Raw genomic sequence first — 23,564 nt, forward strand, 5'->3', positions numbered from 1 at the left:
TGGGGACAAATATATGACACTGTAGGAATTATATTTTCTTTGCTTCTATAGATTGTTTAGACTTAGTCTTTCAGTTGAGAGCTGTGAATCACTGGCCTTCATACTCCAATCAGCAGACTCCCTTCTAAAAGAGCTGGACCTGAGGAGAGTTATGGTGAGGGCAGACTGTGTTCTCTTAGCTGGACTGAAACAATCACACCGTAAACTAGAGACCTTGAGGTCAGTACTTTTGGAATTTGGAGTGGTCTTGCAATTATGACTCAGTGGCCTTGTGGTTAGAGCATCTGCCCTCAGATTGGAAGGTTGTGAGTGATGCCTGGCTGAGTCATACCAAAGACAAAAAATGGGACCTGATGTGTCTCTGCTTGGTATTAAGGAGATAGATTCATGGTAAGGCCCTGCGATAGACTAGTGTCCTGTCCTGGTGTGCTTCTACATAAAGCTGCCTCATGATATAGAAACAGGAGATAGGCTCCTGCCATATGAGCTGGTCTGGCTCGCATAAGGCTACTTACTTCACATTATGATAGCCTTTAGATCTCTTAATTTTTGGACAGTTTGTTGGGGTCAAAATGTTTCCTGTTTTGTTCTAATAATTATTTTTATTGGTACTCACACACCTACAGTCACATGCATACAATGAGTATACAAACATTAGGAACACTTGCTCTTTCCATGACATAGACTGACCAGGTGAATTCAGGTGAAAGTTATGATCCCTTATTGATGTCACTTGTTAAATCCACTTCAATCAGTGTAGATGAAGTGGAGGAGACAGGTTCAAGAAGGATGTTTAAGCCTTGAGACATGGATTGTGTATGTCTGCCATTCAAAAGTTGTTAAGTGTCTTTGAACAGGGTATGGTAGTAGGTGCCAGGCACAGAAGTTTGTGTCAAGAACTGCAACGCTGCTGGGTTTTTCATGCTCAAAAATGTCCCGTGTGTATCAAGAATGGTCCACCACCCAAAGGACATCCAGCCAACTTGACACAACTGTGGGAAGCATTGGAGTCAACATGGACCAGCATCCCTGTAGAACGCTTTCAGCACCTTGTAGAGTCCATGCCCCCATGAATTGAGGCTGTTCTGAGGGCAAAAGGGGGGAGGGGTGCAACTCAATATTAGGAAGGTGTTCTTAATGTTTTGTACACTCAGTGTATGACTACAACAGATGACCCAAGACATGGACTTATCTCAACAGAGGACCACTTTCGAGGTCTGAATAGATTTCACGAAATGAATGTGATTTTGGGATGTAATGTCCCTTTAATTGTTTTATCTCGAATAATAGACACATCAACATTGGATTTCACTCATTGTATTAAATGTAACATTTAGGTTTCATCCATAGGATCAGATGGTTGACAATCACAAGATGGCAGGTAAAATATGTCACCAATGGCAGTAGGGGTGTGGGTCAGCATACAGTATGTAGTGCTGCTGTAAATCATATCTTAAACCCTCTATTGTTGCCTGGTCTTATGGACTTCAAGCTGCCCCATGGCAACGACAAACAAGCCCTTGACAAAGAAACTCCTGCAGCATGGAAAAAGAGAGAGAGGTCCAGAAAACAAGGCGCACATTAACGTTACATCACAAAGTGCCTGAAAATATGTCACACATGCTGGTGAGTTTGACATTTTCAATCGCCTTACAGAAACTTGACTCTTTTTGTCGAGCCTTTCTAAGAGAGAGAAAGGTTAGGTTCAGTCACACTGTTCATATAAAGGGAGATGGACATGTATGCACAAAAACATAAACAGTTTTGAAAATTACTGAATTACTGTGGACCGAAATTATGTTCTTTATATAGACTTCAATGTTTACATGGTGGATCATTTTGGTCTATTTTCAGTATTAATTTCAGTTTGATTAGGAGCAATCTGTAGCATGACCAGTGAAATGTGGTGTATCGGGGAGGAGGAAAATATCCATCTATCTTGTCCTCCACTCCAGAGTGGTTTTTAGAGTCTTGGTCAGAGCAGGAGGGCTCTTCTACTCATTACAGTATACAGTACATTGACTCTTAAGGTAGGGCCAGGGTGATACCAGAACATGACTTTATGCTGTGTACTGTAGTATTGTGTTTAGTGTTCTGTTTAGAGGCTAAGTTAGCCTGATTCACCAGCCTGACCACTGCGCTGAACTTTCCTTTCTCTTCATGTACGTTTGCGAGAGGCTAACCCTACTGTAAGTAGACACTAAACATTGTTGTAACATTGTCATAAGAATGACAATATACCTGACAGTACATGAAATGACAAGCAATGACACTGAAGTGATTTCCTCTGAAGCATCATGGCAGTTTCTTAAGAGTGTTCGTAAGGAACACTAGGAAACAGCTGGATTGCATCCGCAAAGAGGGACCTTTTGGCTTGCACATTAGGAATCCATCAATCCAGCAACCACAGTTGTAGCTATAGCAATGTGCCCTTAACTTGCACATTAGGAATCCATCAATCCAGCAACCACAGTTGTAGCTATAGCAACGTGCCCTTAACTGACCCTGTAGAGTGGTTGTTTTATTACTGGGATATATATTTAATCCTGGCTATATCACTGATCCTAAAGCCTGTTAAAAGATGATCAGCACAACATGGCAGTATTAGATTTGAAAGTGAGTGTATTTCCACTGTAAACTCTGAGACTGGTAACTAGATTGAGGGATGTAGAAAGCAATTCTCATTCTAGAGTAGTATGAGCATTAATCATGAGCACTGCGTGTGGTGATGATCAGGCAGAATCCTTAATCACTTCTCTCGCTACCCTCATTTCCGCTTATCCAGCCCACTCCCTATACATGCGTAAGCAGAAAAAGAGAGGGTGTGGGAGTATGATGTGGTGATTAAGAGCACTTGGAGGGAATCAATATATTACACAGGACGATACATATATATATAAATATATATATAATATAAGAAATTGGGGGAATAATATTTACTATTTTTTTTACATCTACATAAAACATTTTTTTATGAACAACAACTTACAGACACACACAAACAATGACTACATCTCATCTGCCCAAACCCTGTCACGACTTCCGCCGAAGTCGGCTCCCCTCCTTGTTCGGGCGGCGTTCGGCGGTCGACGTCACCGGCATTCTAGCCATCACCGCTCCATTTTTCATTGTTCCATTTGTTTTGTCTTGTTCCCCGCACACCTGGTTTTCCCCGCATTCCCAGAGACGGGGAGTCTCTCCGGCTCCGGTGCCCACGGAGCTGGGAGGGGCTGCGCTTAGGGAGACTGGAGGAGGGGCCTTCACGTGCACCATCTGTGGCCGCAGAGGGCACACTGCCGGTCGGTGCCGGGTTGTTCCCTCTGGGAGTCGAGGCAGCAGGCAGGGCTCTCTGGCATCACCCCGGGTGAGGCTGCACCACTCTCATCCAGAGCCCTCTGTTGACCACCTGTTTGTGCATGTTTGTTTTCCTGAGTTTTCCCTGCATTCCCAGCATAAGGCGCTCGTCGATTCAGGTGCGGCTGGGAATTTTATCGACAGAGCGTTCGCCCTTAGTTTAGGGATTCCCATTGTTCCTGTGGTTAGACCATTCCTGGTACATGCTCTGGATAGTCGACCATTAGGGTCCGGGTTAATTAGAGAAGCCACCATCTCCCTGGCCATGGTGACGCAGGGGAGTCACGACGAGAGAATCAGTCTCTTCCTCATTGACTCTCCTGCGTTTCTCGTGGTACCAGGCCTTCCCTGGTTGGCTAGTCATGACCCCACCATTTCATGACAACAGAGGGCTCTAACGGGGTGGTCGCGAGAGTGATCTGGGAGGTGTGTAGGGGTTTCTGTTGGTGCTACCACTGTGGAAAGTCCAGGCCAGGTCTCCACCGTGCGCATCCCCCCAGAATATGCCGATTTGGCTCTCGCCTTCTCCAAAAAGAAGGCGACTCAATTACCACCCCATCGACAGGGGGATTGTGCGATAAATCTCCTAGTAGACGCTGCACTTCCCAGGAGTCACGTGTATCCCCTGTCACAAGCGGAGACAGCGGCTATGGAGACATATGTCTCTGAATCCCTGCATCAGGGGTACATTCGGCCCTCCATTTCACCCGCCTACTCAAGTTTCTTTTTTGTGAAGAAGAAGGAGGGAGGTCTGCGCCCGTGCATTGACTATCAAGGTCTCAATCAAATCACGGTGAGGTACAGTTACCCGCTACCTCTCATCGCCACGGCAATTGAGTCAATGCACAGGGCGCGCTTCTTCACTAAACTGGATCTCAGGAGCGCTTACAACCTGGTGAGTATCCGGGAGGGGGACGAGCGGAAGACAGCGTTCAGTACCACCTCAGGGCATTATGACGAGACAAGATTTTCAGGGACCTGCAAGGGTAGGGTGGAGTGGTGGATATCGATAACATTCTGATATACTCCGCTACACGTGCCGAGCATGTGTCCTTGGTGCGCAGGGTACTTGGACGACTGTTGGAGCATGACCTGTACGTCAAGGCTGAGAAATTCCTGTTCTTCCAACAGGCCGTCTTCTTCCTAGGCTATCGCATTTCCACTTCAGAGGTGGAGATGGAGAGTGACCGGAGGTTTTTAAGGTTTGCCAATTACTACCGGGGTTTTGGTCAGGTGGCTGCTCCAATTACCTCACTGCTGAAGGGGGTCCTGTACGTTTGCAGTGGTTGGTTGAGGCGGACAGGACTTCTGGTCACCTAAGGGCTCTGTTTACCTCAGCTCCCATGCTGGCCCATCCGGATCCCTTTTTGGCGTTCAGAGTGGAGGTGGACGTGTCCGAGGCTGGGATAGGAACCGTGCTCTCTCAGCGCTCGGGCACGCCACCGAAGCTCCGCCCCTTTGCCTTCTTCTCAAAGAAGCTCAGCCCGGCGGAGCGGAACTATGATGTGGGTGACCGGGAGCTGTTGGCTGTCGTCAAGGTTTTGAAGGCGTGGAGACATTGGCTTGAGGGGGCTAAACACCCTTTCCTCATCTGGACTGACCACCGCAAGCTGGAGTACATCTGGGCAGCAAGGAGACTGAATCCTCGTCAGGCAAGGTGGGCCATGTTTTTTTACCCGTTTTGTGTTTACCCTGTCCTACAGAGCAGGTTCCCAAAATGTTAAGGCAGACGCACTATCCCGGCTGTATGACACAGAGGAGCGGCCCATGGATCAGACTCCCATACTCCCGGACTCCTGCCTGGTAGCGCCGGTCGTGTGGGAGCTGGACGCGGACATTGAGCATGTGTTGCATACAGAGCCTGCTCCCCTCCAGTGTCCCGTCGGGCGTCTGTACCCTCCGTCTGCTGTCCGTGACTAGTTGATGTATTGGGCCCACATGTCACCCTCCTCTGGTCATCCGGGGATCGGACGGACGGTGCGCTGTCTGACTGGGAAGTACTGGTGGCCCACCTTGGCAAAGGACGTGAGGGTTTATGTTTCCTCCTGCTCAGTGTGCGCCCAGTGTAAGGCTCCTAGATACCTGCCCAGAGGTAAGCTACATCCCTTACCCGTTCCACAATGGCCTTGGTCACACCTGTCAATGGATTTTCTAACCGATCTTCCCCGCTCACAGGGAAACCACGATCCTGGTTTTTGTGGATCGTTTCTCTAAGTCCTGTCGTCTCCTCCCTCTGCCCGGTCTCCCTACGGCCCTACAGACTGCGGAGGCCTTGTTTACACACGTCTTCCGGCACTACGTGGTGCCTGAGGATATAGTGTCTGATCGAGGTACCCAGTTCACTTCGAGAGTCTGGAGGGCGTTCATGGAACGTCTGGGGGTCTCGATCAGCCTCACCTCAGGTTTTCACCCCGAGAGTAATAGGCAGGTGGAGAGAGTGAACAAGGATGTGGGCAGGTTTCTGTGGTCTTATTGCCAGGACTGGCCGGGGGAGTGGGCGGCGTTCGTGCCCTGGGCTGAGATGGCGCAGAACTCGCTCCGCCACTCCTCGACTAACCTCTCCCCCTTTCAGTGCGTATTGCGGTACCAGCCGGTTCTGACGCCATGGCATCAGAGTCAGACCGAGGCTCCTGCGGTGGACGACTGTTTCCGGCGCGCAGAGGAGACATGGGAAGCCACACATGTTCACCACCGCCAAAAAAACAGAGCGCACCAGGTCTGGCTCTCGACCCGAAACGTACCCCTCCGCCTGCCCTGCCAGAAGCTGGGTCCGCAGTTTGTGGGGCCATTCAAAGTCCTGAAGAGAGTGAACGAGGTGTGTTACAGGTTACAACCCCCCCGCCTACCGCATTAACCCCTCGTTCCATGTGTCTCTCCTCAGGCCGGTGGTGGTTGGTCCGCTGCAGGAGTCTGAGGTGCGGGGGGTCCTCCCGCCTCCTCTGGATATCGAGGGGGCCCCGGCGTACTCCGTCCGTTCCATCCTGGATTCGAGGCGTCTGGCGGGGGGCCTTCAGTACCTCGTGGAGTGGGAGGGGTACGGTAGAGAGGAGAGGTGCTGGGTTCCGGTGGCGGACGTGTTGGACCCTGAAATACTGCGAGAGTTCCACCGTCTCCGGCCGGATCATCCGGCGCCTCGCCCTCCGGGTTGTCCCCGAGGCCAGTGTCAGCACGCTGCTGGAGCCGCACGTCAAGGGGGGTACTGTCACAACTTCCGCCGGAGTCGGCACCCCTCCTTGTTCGGGCGGCGTTCGGCGGTCGATGTCACCGGCCTTCTAGCCATCGCGCTCCACTTTTCATTGTTCCATGTGTTTTGTCTTGTTCCCCGCACACCTGGTTTACATTCCCTAATCAACTGCATATATATATTCCTCTGTTCCCCCCATGTCTTTGTGTGGGATTGTTTTGTTACGTGTTTTGTATTGATGCGCCTAACTGGTTTTTCCCCGGGTACTATGGTTCAACCCGGAGTATGTTTAATTGTTAAACATTTTTGCTTATTTGTGACTGTCGCGCTTTGCACTCTTGCCTTTGGCTGGAGGTTTGTTGGACACTGTTGCGTCCGTCTGTTGTTTGCTTCTGCCGAATAAAGTGTGCGCCTGATCACAACTCTCTGCTCTCCTGCACCTGACTTCAACACCAGTAGCACATACGCTAACAGACCCACATGCTCACACCCCCATCTCTAGTGCTTGCATTATTGTTTGCCACTTGGCCTTAGATTGTACCAATCTGTTTTTCTAAGTCATTACATATTGTATCATGCAAGATGTTTATTAAGGACACCCCATCAAGGTTGTTCAGGTATTCCCAATGACCTGTGTTATGTTCCAATAGGGTAGAAGGGATTTGATTTGACCTCACCTCACCTCATTTGACCTGAACCTACAGGAATTAAAAGGCTCCATGTTTTGACCTTGCCTGCCTAACCAGATGAAGCCTCTAGGATCTTTGACAGATGTTTGTCTACAGCTTTCAGGATATAGTCAATGTTACAAAATAACGGACTTAAATAGCTCCGCTCAATTACCTGGTTATTTTAAATTACACCAGTCTTCCAATCAAATCAAATTTTATTTGTCACATACTTCGCAAAAAACAGTTATAGACTAACAGTGAAATGCTTACTTGCAGTTCCTTCCCAACAATGCAGAGAGAAAGAAAATAGCAAAATAATAGAAATGTAATAACACGTAATAGTAAAGGTAATAATAAATACACAATGAGTAACGATAACTTGTCTATATATACAAGGTACCATTACGGAGTCGATCTGCAGGGGTAAGTGCATTGGCTATGATGTCATTATGGTACAAAGTCCATGATCAGCTCTTTCATTCAGAAACTAGGCTCGGATTTGGATTACGAGATTGGATGATGTTTTATCGTGTTTGCAATTGTGGAAGATCCCAAAGGCAATATGCAATGCCATCTGTTTGCTATTACAGTATTGTTGGACGTTAATACGGTGGGTGGATTTAGTATTTCATTTGATTTATTTAGTATCTACTGTTGGTTGACATAAGGACAGATGTGGTATATAACAGTTCACTAAAGCCAGATACAGACATAGAGGAATACTAAAGAAAATCCACAGTGCCAAAAATCCATGCACATGTTAAAATATTTTTGTGTTTTATATACACGATACACCACAAGTGATAAACAAATACAAATAAAATATTAAAGTGAGACTGCCTGAGAATTTTGTATGGTATATGAAATTACTTTAAGCTTGTCCTTTAACTTGATTTGTGACTGAAATGTCCTGCGTTTGTGACTCCCATTTTGGAGGAGAGCCAGATGAGAGACGGAAGAGTCTGTGTAAGTTACTGACCTACTCTACTCACACAAACAACATAGCGTGTGTAAGTCAAACGTTATTTTATCAACTATTCTCTATAGCATAGCTTGCTTTGTACAATAGTTTCAAGATCTTTCTCTGTGTGTGTGTGTGTGTGCGTGTGTGTGTGTGTGTGTGTGTGTGTGTGTGTCACTGCTCGGGAAAGAGCTGGACTGAAAAGGAGGGATGTGGGGAGGACACACTGATTCATAGTATAATCGATAAGATCTCCTCTCTCTCTCTCAAACCCCCGCTGCGATTTCCTCCCCAAAAGTTTCAATCTGTGGTCAAACCCGCCAGGAAGAAACGGTAACCTCAACAAGATGATATGGTGTTTAAAAACACTTTCAAACCCCCTCTCAAAAAGGTTCTCGACAAAGACCAAAAACATTTGCATACTTAGTGGTTGCCAAGGCAAGGCCTCACAATGTTTGTTACATCATAGAGGGTGTTACTACATTCCATACATTCTCAAGAGATCAGAGGGATATTTTGGCGTGTTATATGGGCTCCACCTCATGAAGCTGATATATGGAACAACTCTCCACAATGCTGGGGTGAGTGCTGCATAGTACAGGCCTCAATGACTTCATTATCTTCCAGAGTCCTTCTCTGTGTGAACGTAATTCAGTGGATGATAATTCCCTCTATGCAGAACACCACAAGCAGTGAGATTCAGTGTGGGGGATTAGGAAAAGAGACAAGACTCTGCAAATTGACTCTGCATGCCTTGGCTTTCATCGCGGGTTGCCTTTCAAAAGATCCCGAAAATACAGTTGTTTTTTTCTCCATCTATGTCTGAGAGTTGAATGACAACTACAAAGCAGAGGTGGAAAAAGTACCCAACTGTCATATTTGAGTAAAAGTAAAAATACCTTAATAGAAAATTATCCAGTAAAATACTACTTAATAAAAATATCTACCTTTATTTAACTAGGCAAGTCAGTTAAGAACAAATTCTTATTTCCAATGACTGCCTTGTTCAGGGGAAGAACAACAGATGTTTACCTTGTCAGCTTGGGGATTCAATCTTGCAACCTTTTGGTTACTAGTCCAACACTCTAACCACTAGGCTACCTGCCGCCCCACTTGAGTAAAAATCTAAAAGTATTTGGTTTTAAATATACTTAAGTATCAAAAGTAAAAAATACAAATCATTTCAAATTCCTTATATTAAGCAAAACAGAAGACATAATTTCTTGTTTTTTAATTTTTTATTTACAGATAGCCAGGGGCACACTCCAACACTCAAATATAATTTACTAACAAAGCATGTGTGTTTAGTGAGTCTGCCAGATCAGAGGCAGTAAGGATGACCAGGAATGTTGTCTTGACAAGTGCGTGAATTGGGCCATTTTTCATGCATTCAAAATGTAACAAGTCATTTTGGGTGTCAGGGGAAATGTATGGAGTAAAAAGTATATTATTTTCTTTAGGAATGTAGTACAGTAAAAGTATAAATAGTAAAGTACAGATACCCACAAAAACTCCTGAAGTAGTACTTTAAATGATCATTACTTAAGTATTTTACACCACTGCTACAAAGACAGTGCTCCACCCAAGCAAACTAGATACTTGATTGAAAACATCTGGCACTTATTTAATGTAGACATCTTGAGGGAGTGTCAGATATGACCGGTGGTTGACCTTAGAGATGTGAAGTAATGCCTCAACATAATGGTTGTGTTTACATCACTTCTCGCATAGTCAAGTCAAGCACACGTTCAATGGAATGCTTTCAGTCATGTAATGGATATAGACACAGTAGGCTACTGCACAACATTTGCTAGTCAAACATAAGCTCCAAACACTGTAAACAAAGACTGCTCTTCACATTCCCAAAGTTCTTAGAACATCCAGATTGGAGCCTCAAATGAACACATTCATTGTGGTATCAGTAACAAAACAAAAGGTTTGACATACAAATGAGAGTTGACTTTAAAGTATAACTTGTGCATGTTATCAAAGGTTTGGTGTTATAGGTATGTGGCTACTAGGAAAGCATCTGCAAGAGCATTTCATTGGGGATGTGACTGACGTTAACTGGCTTCAGCAACTCTACGTGACAACTGAATAAACTTAAAGGTCCTGAGTGTGCTCATGCAGTTGGTGAGGTAACATTGTCGGCTAATTGTATTAGATTACATCACTCGATACAGATTGATCCATTTAGAGCTCTGTGGAATGATTACAGGGATTACACATTTACCTCCAGGAAAATATGTCTGTAGCCTCAGTAATGTATCACTTTCTGAGGAATGAGAAAACAAAAACACCTTACTTGATTGGAAGAATGATAGGTGGTGATATAGTGTATAGCCCACCATAGTGTTTTTAGAAAAATTGTTGTATGTTGTTTTGCTTTGTAAAATGGATCAAGGCACAGATGCTGATGTTACGTGGTAGTGTTAATTATTGTTGCAACATTGCCCTCTGTAGGAAAGATATAGGAATGCCTGACTTGGTAGAAAAAGACAGTCAGATCATTGTGTCTGTTCTGCATATTACATTTCTATGTCCAGATTTCCAAACTAAAAGCAAGCTGTATGACTGTTTCTGTTGATGCTCCAGCTTGGTCTTTTGAAGTGACATTTTAACAAATAAATCAAGCGAAGCCCGTTCAGAAGGGAAACCAGAGTGTGTTGGCATCAAATTTAACTTTGAATACAACAAGTGCCGACCTTACCGTGAAATGCTTACTTACAAGCCGTTAACCAGCAGGGCAGTTCAAGAAGAGTTAAGAAAATACTTTCCAAATAAACTAAAGTAAAAAATAAAAACAATTATAAAAAGTAGCACAATAACATAACAATAACGAGGCTATATGCAGGGGGTACCGGTACCAAGTCAGTGTGCGGGGGTACAGGTAGGGGTGAAGTGACTATGCATAGATAATAAACAGTGAGGAGCAGCAGTGTAGAAAACAAATGGAGGGGGGGTCAATGTAATAGTCCGGTGGCCATTTGATTAATTGTTCAGCAGTCTTATGGCTTGGGGGTAGAAGCTGTTAAGGAACCTTTTGGTCCTAGACTTGGCTCTCCGGTGCCGCTTGCCGTGCAGTAGCAGAGAAAACAGTCTATGACTTGGGTGACTGGAGTCTCTGACAATTTTATGGGCTTTCCTCTGACACTGCCTATTATATAGGTCTTGGATGGCAGGGAGCTTGGCCCCAGTGATGTACTGGGCCATAAGCACTACACTCTGTAGCGCCTTACGGTCAGATGCCGAGCTGTTGCCATACCAGGCGGGGATGCAACCGGTCAGGATGCTCTTGCTAGCGCAGCTGTAAAACCTTTTGAGAATCTGGGGACCCATGCAAAATCTTTTCAGTCTCCTGAGGGGGACCATGATAGTGGATAGTGGACCATGATAGTTGACCGGTGACATCGATGACAACCGGTGACATCGACCGCTGAACGTTGCCCGAACATGGAGAGGGACCGACTTCATGACACTGTGTGTGGAGTAAAGGTGGTCTAGATTTTTTTTCCTCTGGTTGCACATGTGACAAACTGGTAAAATTTTTGTAAAACTGATTAAAGTTTTCCTGCATTAAAGTCCCCGGCCACTAGGAGTGCCGCTTCTGGGTGAGCATTTTCTTGTTTGCTTATGGCCTTACAGAGTTGGTTGAGTGCGGTCTTAGTGCCAGCATCGGTCTGTGGTGGTAAATAGACGGCTAATAAAAAACATAGATGAGAACTCGGGGAGGCAGGGTAGCCTAGTGGTTAGAGCGTTGGACAAGTAAGTTGCAAGTTCGAATCCCCGAGCTGACAAGGTGTCGTTCTGTCGTTCCTAGGCCGTCATTGAAAATAAGAATTTGTTCTTAACTGACTTGCCTAGTTAAATAAAGGTAAAATAAAAATAAACTCTCTTGGTAGATAGTGTGGTCTACAGATTATCATAAGGTACTCTACCTCAGGTGAGCAATACCTTGAGACTTCTTTAATATTAAAACATCGCGCAGCAGCTGATGCATCAGAGAATATTGCATCAGTTGGATCCGCACTTACATCCATGTAAATTGACCAGTTCTACACATGCTACCTCGATGCCGGATGTCGCACACACGTGCTGGTATCTCTTGCTGTATTGCTGTTGCTGCTGTAACTAACTAGCTATGCTTGCTGTTTTCTGATATGCCAGGGTTCTGTGTTTCTTCATTCAGGGGATTTGGTATAGCATATCGTGCTCACTACCTGTAGTTATTTGATCACCTTTATATGACGCTTCACTCTGGCAGTGAGCTACCCTGAAGGAGCAGAGCCTAATGCCAATGCATTGTACTCTTTTCTAATATATGATTAAGGTTAAACGTACACATGGTGTTTCCTTTCTGAACTAGGCCTTACTGATACACATTAAATCAAATTGACATACAGTTTTTGAGAGAAGTGTTCGTCTTGTCAAGGATTTTTTTTTTTTAACTGTACCAGACCTAATTCAGTGTATATATGGAATATAATCTCTTCCACACAGGCAATGTGGAAGGTGCCCTGGGATACCCATGGGACTTCAGCATTGGTCCCCAGGTAGGAAAGACTGGCCACATAACATATAAAACTGTATGTGCATTTGTGTGTGCACAAAGTTTCAAGTTTTCCACCTGGTCCATCCCCAAAGACAGGCCCATGTGAAGAGACCTGCTACAGCTGCAGACATCGGCCCCAGAAAACCGCATCAGGGAGCAGATAACAGTATGTATTTTTGCATTTGAATAGAAGTATTGAGAACGCAGACTAAAACATTCAGGCAACAAGTCAAGTACTGTCATATTTAACAAACTAATTGTTTAGTTTCTATACATTGTTCTTCTGCTTCCAAAACCTAAACCGAGTGTGTGTGAAAGTTGTGTAAATCAGCATCTGCTGGGGTGGTGTCTGTATACCTAGTAGAGACAGCTGCTCACCAGTAACGCCTCGATCACACCAACAGTGTTTTTGCGCAAAATGGCACACAGCATCATCTGGATATGTGTGCAACAAAAGTTCAACATTCACCTTCTGCTGCCATTTATGCCAAGCCTTCTACACATACAGTCGTGGCCAAAAGTTTTGAGAATGACACATTAATTTTCACAAAGTCTGCTGCCTCAGTTTGTATGATGGCAATTTGCATATACTCCAGAATGTTATGAAGAGTGGTCAGATTAATTGCAATTAATTGCAAAGTCCCTCTTTGCCATGCAAATGAACTGCATTTCCACTGCATTTCAGCCCTGCCACAAAAGAACCAGCTGACATCATGCCAGTGATTCTCTCATTAACACAGGTGTGAGTGTTGACAAGGACAAGGCTGGAGATCTCTGTCATGCTGATTGAGTTCGAATAACAGACTGGAAGCTTCAAAAGGAGGGTGGTGCTTGGAATCATTGTTCTTCCTCTGTCAATCATGGTTCCCTGCAAGGAAACACGTGCCGTCATCATTGCTTTGCACAAAGGGCTTCACAGGCAAGGATATTGCTGCCAGTAAGATTGCACCTAAATCAACCATTTATCGGATCACCATGAACTTCAAGGAGAGCGGTTCAATAGTTGTGAAGAAGGCTTCAGGGTGCCCAAGAAAGTCCAGCAAGTGCCAAGACTGTCTCCTAAAGTTGATTCAGCTGCGGGATCGGGGCACCACCAGTACAGAGCTTGCTCAGGAATGGCAGCAGGCAGGTGTGAGTGCATCTACACGCACAGTGAGGTGAAGACTTTTGGAGGATGCCCTGGTGTCAAGAAGGGCAGCAAAGAAGCCACTTCTCTCCAGGAAGAACATCAGGGACAGACGGATATTCTGCAAAATGTACAGAGATTGGACTGCTGAGGACTGGGGTAAAGTAATTTTCTCTGATGAATCCCCTTTCCGATTGTTTGGGGCATCCGGAAAAAAGCTTGTCCGGAGAAGACAAGGTGAGTGCTACCATCAGTCCTGTGTCATGCCAACAGTAAAGCATCCTGAGACCATTCATGTGTGGGGTTGCTTCTCAGCCAAGGGAGTGGGCTCACTCACAATTTTGCCTAAGAACACAGCCATGAATAAAGAATGGTACCAACACATCCTCCGAGAGCAACTTCTCCCAACCATCCAGGAACAGTTTGGTGACGAACAATGCCTTTTCCAGCATGATGGAGCACCTTGCCATAAGGCAAAAGTGATAACTAAGTGGCTCGGGGAACAAAACATCGATATTTTGGGTCCAAAATGCATTTTCACTGTCGGTGTGATCGAGGCGGAATCTTAGTTCGAGGTGTGTCCAATCTGGACTATGTTAGATGGACAACCCATGCCAATGTTCAATTGTTTAAAAAAGTGATGGTCCACAAAAATGAAACAACAAATCCAAACTCTCCTCTTCTTCACCAGGTGAAAGCCAGCCTAATAATGAGTTTCCAACATATTATTTTTTACCTGTTAAGTAATTTCCAATCAACTTCAAATGCCTTCGCAGGTAGGGACAAAATGGTTGCTCGTGCCAGGCGTTCTGAGTCGGCTGAGGACAGTCGAGCCGGATGCACCACAGATATCTGGCACTCCCTGACAAAGGACCTGGTGGAGGAGAGCATTCCCTGCGGGACACAGGAAATGAAGAGGAGGCCGTCCACAGCCAGGCAACACAGGCATGAATACTCCAGGTATGACCCTTGAACACAATAAGTTTGGGAGTAGGAAAGTGTCAAGTCATGCCAAGGTGACTGTGGTGCTGGCTTACTGTGATGATGATTAAGATGGTGATGATTGTGATGGTGATGGAAATGATGATGATGATGGTGGTGGTGTTGGGATGTGCTAAACTTTGAACATTGAGATATTAAATGAATGATAGGAAATTAAAAAGACTGGGTTATGTTAGAATTTAATGGTTCTCAGAATAAAGAAGGCTTTGGAATGTGTTTGATGGAGGAGAGGAGAGCGATGTGTTGATACAGTGGAGACAGATGGAATCTGTGTATTAGATGAAAGAGGGGTTGAGGTCAGGAGGTGAGGACAGATTCTCTTAAGAGAGTAATAAATGTTTGGAATCCTGTTACCCTCTTTATTAGCTTCCTGTAGTGCCATAAAATGTAAGGATTGGAGAGAAATTGGAGTGTTTTAAGTAGAATGCATATAAACTGTGAAGTCTGTCTGTTTTCAGCTGTGCAGAACCTTTGGGGAATGATTAAACTTGGTTAAAGCTTCTATAGTGTCTGAGTAATTTACTCTGAAAAATAAGGACCTAACAGTGGTGATGAGGATGGAGGTGATGAGGATGGAGGTGATGATGATGATGGAGGAGATGATGATGGAGGTGATGATGATGATGGAGGTGATGATGATGATGATGTTTATGATGATGGAGGTGATGGTGATGATGATGGAGATGATGATGATGGAGGTGATGGTGATGATGATGGAGATGATGGTGATGGAGAGGATTGTGATGATGATGGAGGTGATGGAGAGGATAGTGATGATGATGGAGGTGATGATGATGGAGGTGATGGAGATGATGGTGATGATGATGGAGGTGATGATGATGGAGGTGATGAGGATGGAGGTGATGGAGATGATGGTGATGAGGATGGAGGTGATGAGGGTGGAGGTGATTATGAGGATGATGACTGCGGTGCTATGCAATAGTGCCTCAGGCAGTGTGCGGATCACAGATGTCCAGCTGCAGGGTCTGTTAGTGAGGCTGGGGAACTCCTCCCAGAGAGAGCAGGACATCGGGGGGTTCCGTCTCCAGCAGAACGTAGCAGGACGTCCCATCACAGAGTTCCTCTTCCCTCCCAGAACACTCCTCCAGCCAGCTAGCTCTGTTACGGTAAGCCCGTGATGAAAACACAGACATTAATCCTTTGGTGAACATTGGTATAGGTTGTCATAGAATATCGACTTTTGTTTACAAAAAAATCCTCATTTAATTTTCAATTGAACAACTTAATCAATCATTCTAGGAGGTAGTTTATGCTTTGACAGAGGTTTATGAAGTCGACTCAGTTTTGACCGTGATTTGTACTGTACTGTAAGGTTTGGTCTGAAGCCTCTGGAAGGAAGACACAGAGCCCAGGGGACTTCCTTTGGGTTGGGTTGGAGCGCATCATGTTGAGACCAGAGTGCACCACAGTCCTATGCAAAGACAATGGCCAAGTGAGAACACTGTGAGGGGTGAAGGATGATTGAGTGTTCTGCCCCTATGGTTTGATAGACTGATAGTATATAATTGATCCAGGACTACATTATTTGCCCTTTTTCACATAATTAATCTAAAAACACATTTCCTACAAGTCTCTTGTATGTTAGCATTGAATGTGCTGTATACATAACATGTAATGATCTGCATACTCTGGTGGGTGGCTAGGCCATAGCATGGTACACACCTGCACGCTGTACTGGGATAAAGCCACAAAAGGCCTGGGCTGAGCATCATGAAAAAATGGAGAGCTGCAGAGAGGACTCTTTGTCCTGTGAAGAGGCAAGCATCCCTGCTACAGAGATCAACTGCCCTGACAACACACCCTTTCTTCTGATTAAAAGGTCATCTGTGTATTCAAATGCAACATTCAACTAATGCTCTGTTGACGTACCATTAGAACAAGAATTGATTGAAGCATCACATAAAGTGATACTATTTATTTAATGCTAGTGGTTTGATTTTCCGACAGGAAAAAGCATGTGTTTAGGGTGTGCCACAGTCCGTGGACCCAGAACCCTTCATCCATAACCCATCCTTCCTGCTCCCCCTGTGCTCTGCTAGACTTCCGGGCCCAGCCCCAGAGCAACCCTGCAAGGAAGCACACCGGTACAGATCTCCATAGTTAAAGTCAGAACTCTTATTCCGTCATTGAATTTAATTACTTTTTTTTCTGATTCCTTAATTGAATTTAGAATGTGTGACACATTGAACTTGAGAGATAAGTGTATCATAGTATGGTTCTCAAAGTCAAACTATGTGTGTACCATCACATGCAGCCGGTGTCCAGGCCAGAAGACCTGCTACCCTACGTTCCCAGGGGACTGGAGTGGGAGGAGGGCCTGTTCGATCAGCAGGGGTATGTAGATATTACACATGCTATTTTTTCTTGCTGCTGACACTGAACAATGTAACCGGTAATTTTGTGGATAGAGAAACTATATCATTCAGTAGGGGACAATTCAAAGTCAGTGGTAGTAACATCCCACTGGGCACAGATATCAATTCAATGTTAATTTAACTGAAATGACGTGGAAACAATGTTTATTCAACCAGTGTGTGCCGAGTGGGATGACCATTACCCAGAGTACAGTAAACATATGGCTGCTTTGTGTGTTGTGTCTCAGCCCTGTGTAGGAGGCATGATGTTCCTTGGCTCTCAGCCCCCCTGCGCCTCCCCCCTCCAGCAGTACCGCACTGCAGCTAAACTACACAGCCACAACATGGTTATTACTGCTTAGATGCATGAAAGTCAAAGCGGTAGCTACTGCTGCACAGGCACATGACTGTCCAGGGACTACGGACATGAGACTGAAACCACCTTGGGCAAGCAGCAGAAACAGAGCCCCACTCTACTCTTCATCTGTTTCATTAGGTCTACTTAACAGAAGATCCTCTGTACTGTCAGCTTTGGTGTCTATTGGTTGCCTGTTTAAAAATAAAATATAATGTACATGGTTAAATAGTCACAAATGTCAATATTATTCAATTGGATAAAATAAAATAGTATTTCTTTATTTTTTTTTAATAGGCAGGTTGCAAGTTGGGATGTATTTTATTTTCCTCCAGGTCAAAGAGGTGTAAGAAGTTCAAATGTATTATTCTCAGTAAAAAGTCTAACTATAACCTGTCCTTTATCAAAAAGCATTCCATGTAATTTAAAAAGACAGTCAATGGACAAGGTCAAGAAGGTGCTTCTACACCAGCATGGCTTGTTGTTAGGGGTTTTAGGCTGGGATTCTGTACAGCACTTTGTGACATCTGCTGATGTACAAATGGCTTTATAAATACATTTGATGAATTGATTGAACCAAACCAAGACAAAAACACAGAGGATGGAACAGGGTCGAGGGGAAACACTGGATCTAGGACTGTCAATCACTGTCAATCATCCAAATTCCTGGTTTTTCTCACATAACAAAACAACAACTCCCCAATACTAACTCTAACCCCCCCTCTCAGGAACTGTAGTTTTGTTCTTTATTTTATCAAGTTAGAAATTATACTATAAACAAAAATGTATTTAATTTATTAATGTAATCTTTAAAACATAGGTCCCAGCCCTCCCCAATAGTAAAGCTTGACTCAAACATTGTAGATAAAGAGCGGCTTCGCAGCAGGACTCCTAAATGAAGTGTCAACTCCCTTCATCCATGTCACGATTTTAAGCAAATCAACTTTCTCCAGTTTTCCCAAGTGATCCGTCTTATATTTCCTTCATATTTTCATTGACCACTGGCTCTATACACTCACTGGACTCTACCCACACACTCACACACACACAGGCAGAGTTTCACACTCTTCGCATACACTGGTGCTACTCTGTTTATCTATCCTGATTGCCTAGTCACTTTTACTCCTACCTACATATACATATTACCTCATACCCCTGCACATTGAGTCGGTACAGGTACTCCTTGTATATAGCCTCGTCATTTTGTGTTACTGTTTCATTCATTTACCCCCCTACTTTTTAACTCTGTATTGTTGGGAAAAGGGCTCGTAAGTAAGCACAGTAAAACCTACACCTGTTGTATTCGGGGCATTTGACAAATACAATTTGATTTGAAATACACTTGATTCTATGAAGTTCAGTCAACACAGAGCCACAGATGATCCACAACCAGGACCAACCCAAAACCCAGCACAGAGGTCCTCAGTGAATGTGGTCTGAACTCTGTGGAGGAGGGTCATTGTATCCGAGACGCTGTAGAAGGCCAGAGTCCCTGCCCTGCTGTCCAGATACACTCCTACTCTGGTGGAGCAGGGGACAGGGATATCAGTCCTATTCTTATTGTGCCAATAGGAACAACTCGAGTTGCGACACACCAAACTCCAGGACTGATCATTGGAACCAAAGCAACATTCCAATCCGCCCTTCCTGCTGATGCTTCTGTATGTGATGGCTACCTCACACTCCCCCCTCCTATCCACCTCACAGTAGCGGGTTCCAGACAGATCCTCTTTACACAACACCTGGTAATGGTCTGTGAATCTGTCTGGGTGGTCAGAATAAGACAGAGCCTTGTCACTCCATGACACTTCTCTATTGCACTCAGACAGACGCAGGTGTTGATACGCTGAGTTGGGATCCAACGTGAGATGGCAGTAGTCTAAGAAAGTGAAAAAATTAAATGAAGGTGAAATATGCATTCGTGATAAGGTCTGTGTGTGTGTGTGCGTGTGTGTGACGGTATTACTTACTCTCCAAGAACTCCACTCTGGTCTTGGGCTCATGATGGAAATGTACTTCAGCGGCAGCCATTACTATATAGAGTTGGGAGGCATCTTAATTAATTAATGTTTAATTAAGAAACATTCAACACAAATATATACAAAAGTAAACCAAGATTAAATATTCATTGATTGTGTGTGTGTATTACTCACATTCTGGTCTAGGGCTGAGGACACAGACTTCGGAGGCAGCCGTTACTATACAGGATAGGCAGACAAATGGATGTATTCATTTATAATCAAGAAGCATTTAACAGAAAGTTAACCAAACATTTTATCTTCACTATATCTGTAACACTTACCTTTTCCAGGTATCTGGACCATTTCCTCCTTCAACACATCCTCCAGTCGCTCCATCATTCCAGAGATGGAGCTCTTCACTTCCTCAAAGGAGAAGTGCTGGTTGGCAGTGATATAGGGTAAGAGCTCAGATGCAGGAGCCACACAAAGAGACTGGAAAGTCTACAGCGGGAGAGAGAGAGTGAGAGAGGAAAAATAGACAATAAGAAAATATGAAGAATTCTGGAGCTCAGAGGTTATATGTTGTGTAGAAGTAAGGAATCCTGGGTCATGCTTGATGGGCACTAATTGGGAACATATTATGACACAAAAATAAACATTCTTATTGAACAAGCTCGGGTAGTTTCGTGCCTAGCTCCGAACACCGCCCTGCCACTGTGGATAGAAAGACGTCACCTTGATGAAATGAATGTTCTCCTCTGTTTGTGTGAGCTGCTCCAGATCCTTATCTCTCCTCTTCAGCTCAGCTATCTCCTGCTCCAGTTGCTCCAGGAGTCCTTCAGCCTGGCTTACTGACGCCCTCTGGTGGGCGCTGATCAGCTCCTTCACCTCACAGCGCCTTCTCTCAATGGAGCGGATCAGCTCAGCAAAGACCAGCTCACAGTACTCCACTGCTGCCTGTGCAGAAAGCTGTTACGAGAGAAGAAGAGAGAAGGATGGGGGGGCCATTTTAACCAGCACATTCACTCTGCTCTCACCTAGACCCATAGAGATAGATAGAGCACTCCTCTTTGCATGTGTGTCATTGTAGTGTCTGTGACAGCATGGGCAGTGCAATTGAGTCAGTCTCCATTTTGAAGTAGTACATTTTCTTCCTCACAATTGGCTAATCCCTCCTGATGACACAGTTGGACATGACTCCAACAAAGTCACCAGGAGGGATCAGCCAATGATGTTAGAAGTCCCACCCAGTTAACTACATTAAATTAGTGGAAGCCCTTAACGGCGCTGCCCACACTAATTTGGCCTTCTGGCCACTAGAGGCCTCTATCATTCTCTATGCCTAGACCCCAGACAATCAGTCCCTATAGTGTGTCCCAGTGGTATTAGGCTCCTCCCTGGTTTTAGTTTAGAAATAGTACATAACTTTCTGACAAATAAATGTACATACTCTAAATGGTTATTAAATACTCACTGAAAGGGACATCACCGCCTGTCTTATGTCCTGCATCTCCTTCTCTCTCACACAGATTCTCAGCCCGACCTGCTGCCGTTTCTCCCTCAACTGCCCCTGTAGAGAATAACCATTTCAAATGATTACCAAAATTAAAACAGTTTTCATAATAGACCAAGTTATGTTTTTGAGTGGGGAAATAGTTATGGAACTACACTTGTCATATGGCAACAAAATTATTATGCTAAACAAATCACTTAGACTAACTTAACTGATAAATGAGTGCCTTCAAGACAAAAAGGTTACGATAGTTCAGAGTTCATGCCTCTGCAGTGTATGTAAATGAGTGACCTTTGACTTTTGAGGATACGGTCTGGCCCATCATGCTGTTTTCTGTAATCTACTCCATCCTTTGTTTGTTTTAAAGTGATTTTGTTGTGACAGCCTATTTTGTCTAACATAGTTGGTTTTTGACTCTATCACCAGTCAATTTGAAAGCAGAATAGAGAATTTACAAATAACAACCTAATTGTGGATTATGTGATACTGACCCCTGAGTGTATGTCACTGGAACAACTCAATTTTGATGTTGGCTGGAATTTCCTACTCTTCCAGTTTCTGGCAAAACAGTAAGCAATAACGAAGCTGATCTCTAAATATAAAACATTATAGATGGCAGTATTATGTTCCAGATCCATAGGCCTACCTGTTTCTCCGTCCTCTCTGCTGCTGCGGCTGAGTCATCACGACCATACTTCACATCTTCAGGTCCAGGGAAACAAGAAGCAGAGGGAACCGTTTTGAAATCGGTCTTCAATTTCTCTACCAACTCAGCCAGCAGAATGTTTCGATTCAGAGCAGGTCTTGGGGTGAAGGTCTGTCGGCACTGGGGGCAGCTGTGAATTCCCTTTTGGTCATCAAGAGACCAATATTCCTTGATACAGCCTTTACAGTAGCTGTGTCCACAGGGAATAGTCACTGGATCCTTCAGTAGATCCAGGCAGATCGAACAACTGATCGAGTCCATGGTCTCGACTATTCTGGTGCACACACCAACCAACTGAGTCCCAAGTGGTGAATGCTGAGGAGTCGAAGAGAAGGGCTATCACATGCGCTGCTGTTACGTGAGAAGTGTTTACACTTCCTGTTTGGGTTGTTGTTTGGGTTGGGTCGTGGGTAATCTCGGAAAACCCAGATTTGTGTCCGCTTTGACGGAACATTAAGGGGGTTCGATTCATCCTGTCCGGGCGCCCGTGTAGGCGTGTTTAGCTTCGGCTGAAAATGTATTGCATTCGATTTGGAACCGGGCTGCCTCCCATGTGTGAACCGGGTGCCCCGATCAAAGGTCAGGGCGAAATCGGCTCAAAACAAAAGTGACGTAGGCCTAATTAAGCACGTATAGTAATTAACAAGGATTATGTGTTTACCCATGTAAAATGTATTACTTTTGATAAAAACGCGTTATGTGCATGCCATCCCAATGAAAACTAGTTAGGCAATTCTAACATTTTATGGATAAGATTGTTGTTTGTGGACGATGCCTTGACAAAATGACCGAGTGGTGGAGATTACTATTCAATTCGAGAATGGAACGCCTCCCTCCCCGCTTTCGCCCAATTACGTTACTGGTTCATGCCCGGTGATCCGCGTTTCAGCATAATCGAATCTGCCCATTGGTAACATTGTGGCAGGCAACCCGTCTGTCCAGAGTAGTTCGTGTGTTTTGCCGTTGTCATGTATGTATAGCGCGAAGCACTGATTTGTCACTTACATCCATCCCACTCAATGACAATCATGGAAAACATAAGTAGTCTGGCTAAGAGCCAAAAATAGAAATGAGAAGCCATCTATGGGCATAAATGGATGTGACGTTTGCCGGGATGACATACAAGCGCAGCCGATCAACGTTCCAGCGCGCCAAAACGATGCAGTTGAAAGGTGGGACTGGGAGGTTGCCGTATAAAGTGTTGCGTCTTTGCTGCCAAGACTACCACCACAAAAATAACCAACCTTCATGATTAAACCCTAATTATATTTTACTAAAACAGTGTAGTAACAAAAGTACCCAAGTAATGCAATGTGTAAGCTAACAAACATGTATATACAAATATTTACTTGAAAACTGAAGCACAGCTATCAACTTCAGATTGATAAAATATTTTGTGGCTTGTTTAGGCATTTTTTTCAGCACTCGTCACTGTTTGCATTACAAACAGAGCTCACACCAGGGGTGCTTCAGCAGGACGCAACATTTTGTTACATTCAGATAGATCTCTGCTATGTAGAACAAACATGCCCTTTGGCATGTAGAATAAGAAACCATGTCTATCTGCGACGTTGGTGGCTCTGTTTTTGATTGATTGACCCCCACATTTTTAACACTAATAGTAGTAATTTAATATAGTTTACAACCCCAACTATGTTAACATCAAAACTATATTTTACAACTTCAGTTAGTTACTTAAGTTATGATATTAATTCATAACATACAGTAGATCATGTTATCCTTATCTTGTCTTGTCTTCCACTTCTAAGCGGATTCATTTTCTTCCTCAAGATCCTTCCTACAA

General features: G+C 44.4%; 2 protein-coding genes across 2 annotated transcripts; one reads left to right on the forward strand and one right to left on the reverse strand.

Moving 5' to 3' along the window:
- The first annotated feature begins 1,538 nt into the window (after window positions 1–1,538).
- Window positions 1,539–17,785, forward strand: LOC110490530 (lamin tail domain-containing protein 1). Its single transcript, XM_021563967.2, has 10 exons — window positions 1,539–1,626; window positions 12,671–12,723; window positions 12,815–12,888; window positions 14,625–14,808; window positions 15,794–15,977; window positions 16,184–16,303; window positions 16,515–16,690; window positions 16,819–16,955; window positions 17,126–17,205; window positions 17,474–17,785. Exons 1-10 carry the CDS (start codon window positions 1,543–1,545, stop codon window positions 17,585–17,587), a joined length of 1,206 nt encoding a protein of 401 aa, XP_021419642.2. The 5' UTR covers window positions 1,539–1,542; the 3' UTR covers window positions 17,588–17,785.
- A 4-nt stretch (window positions 17,786–17,789) lies between these two features.
- LOC110490528 (E3 ubiquitin/ISG15 ligase TRIM25-like) lies at window positions 17,790–22,287 on the reverse strand. Its single transcript, XM_021563964.2, has 7 exons — window positions 21,701–22,287; window positions 21,016–21,111; window positions 20,277–20,510; window positions 19,883–20,042; window positions 19,734–19,778; window positions 19,551–19,613; window positions 17,790–19,459 (listed from the first exon to the last, which is right to left on the reverse strand). Exons 1-7 carry the CDS (start codon window positions 22,019–22,021, stop codon window positions 18,942–18,944), a joined length of 1,437 nt encoding a protein of 478 aa, XP_021419639.2. The 5' UTR covers window positions 22,022–22,287; the 3' UTR covers window positions 17,790–18,941.
- Between the last annotated feature and the right edge of the window lie 1,277 nt (window positions 22,288–23,564).

The sequence above is a fragment of the Oncorhynchus mykiss genome, chromosome 15, assembly GCF_013265735.2.
Source record: "Oncorhynchus mykiss isolate Arlee chromosome 15, USDA_OmykA_1.1, whole genome shotgun sequence".
NCBI lineage: Eukaryota > Metazoa > Chordata > Actinopteri > Salmoniformes > Salmonidae > Oncorhynchus > Oncorhynchus mykiss.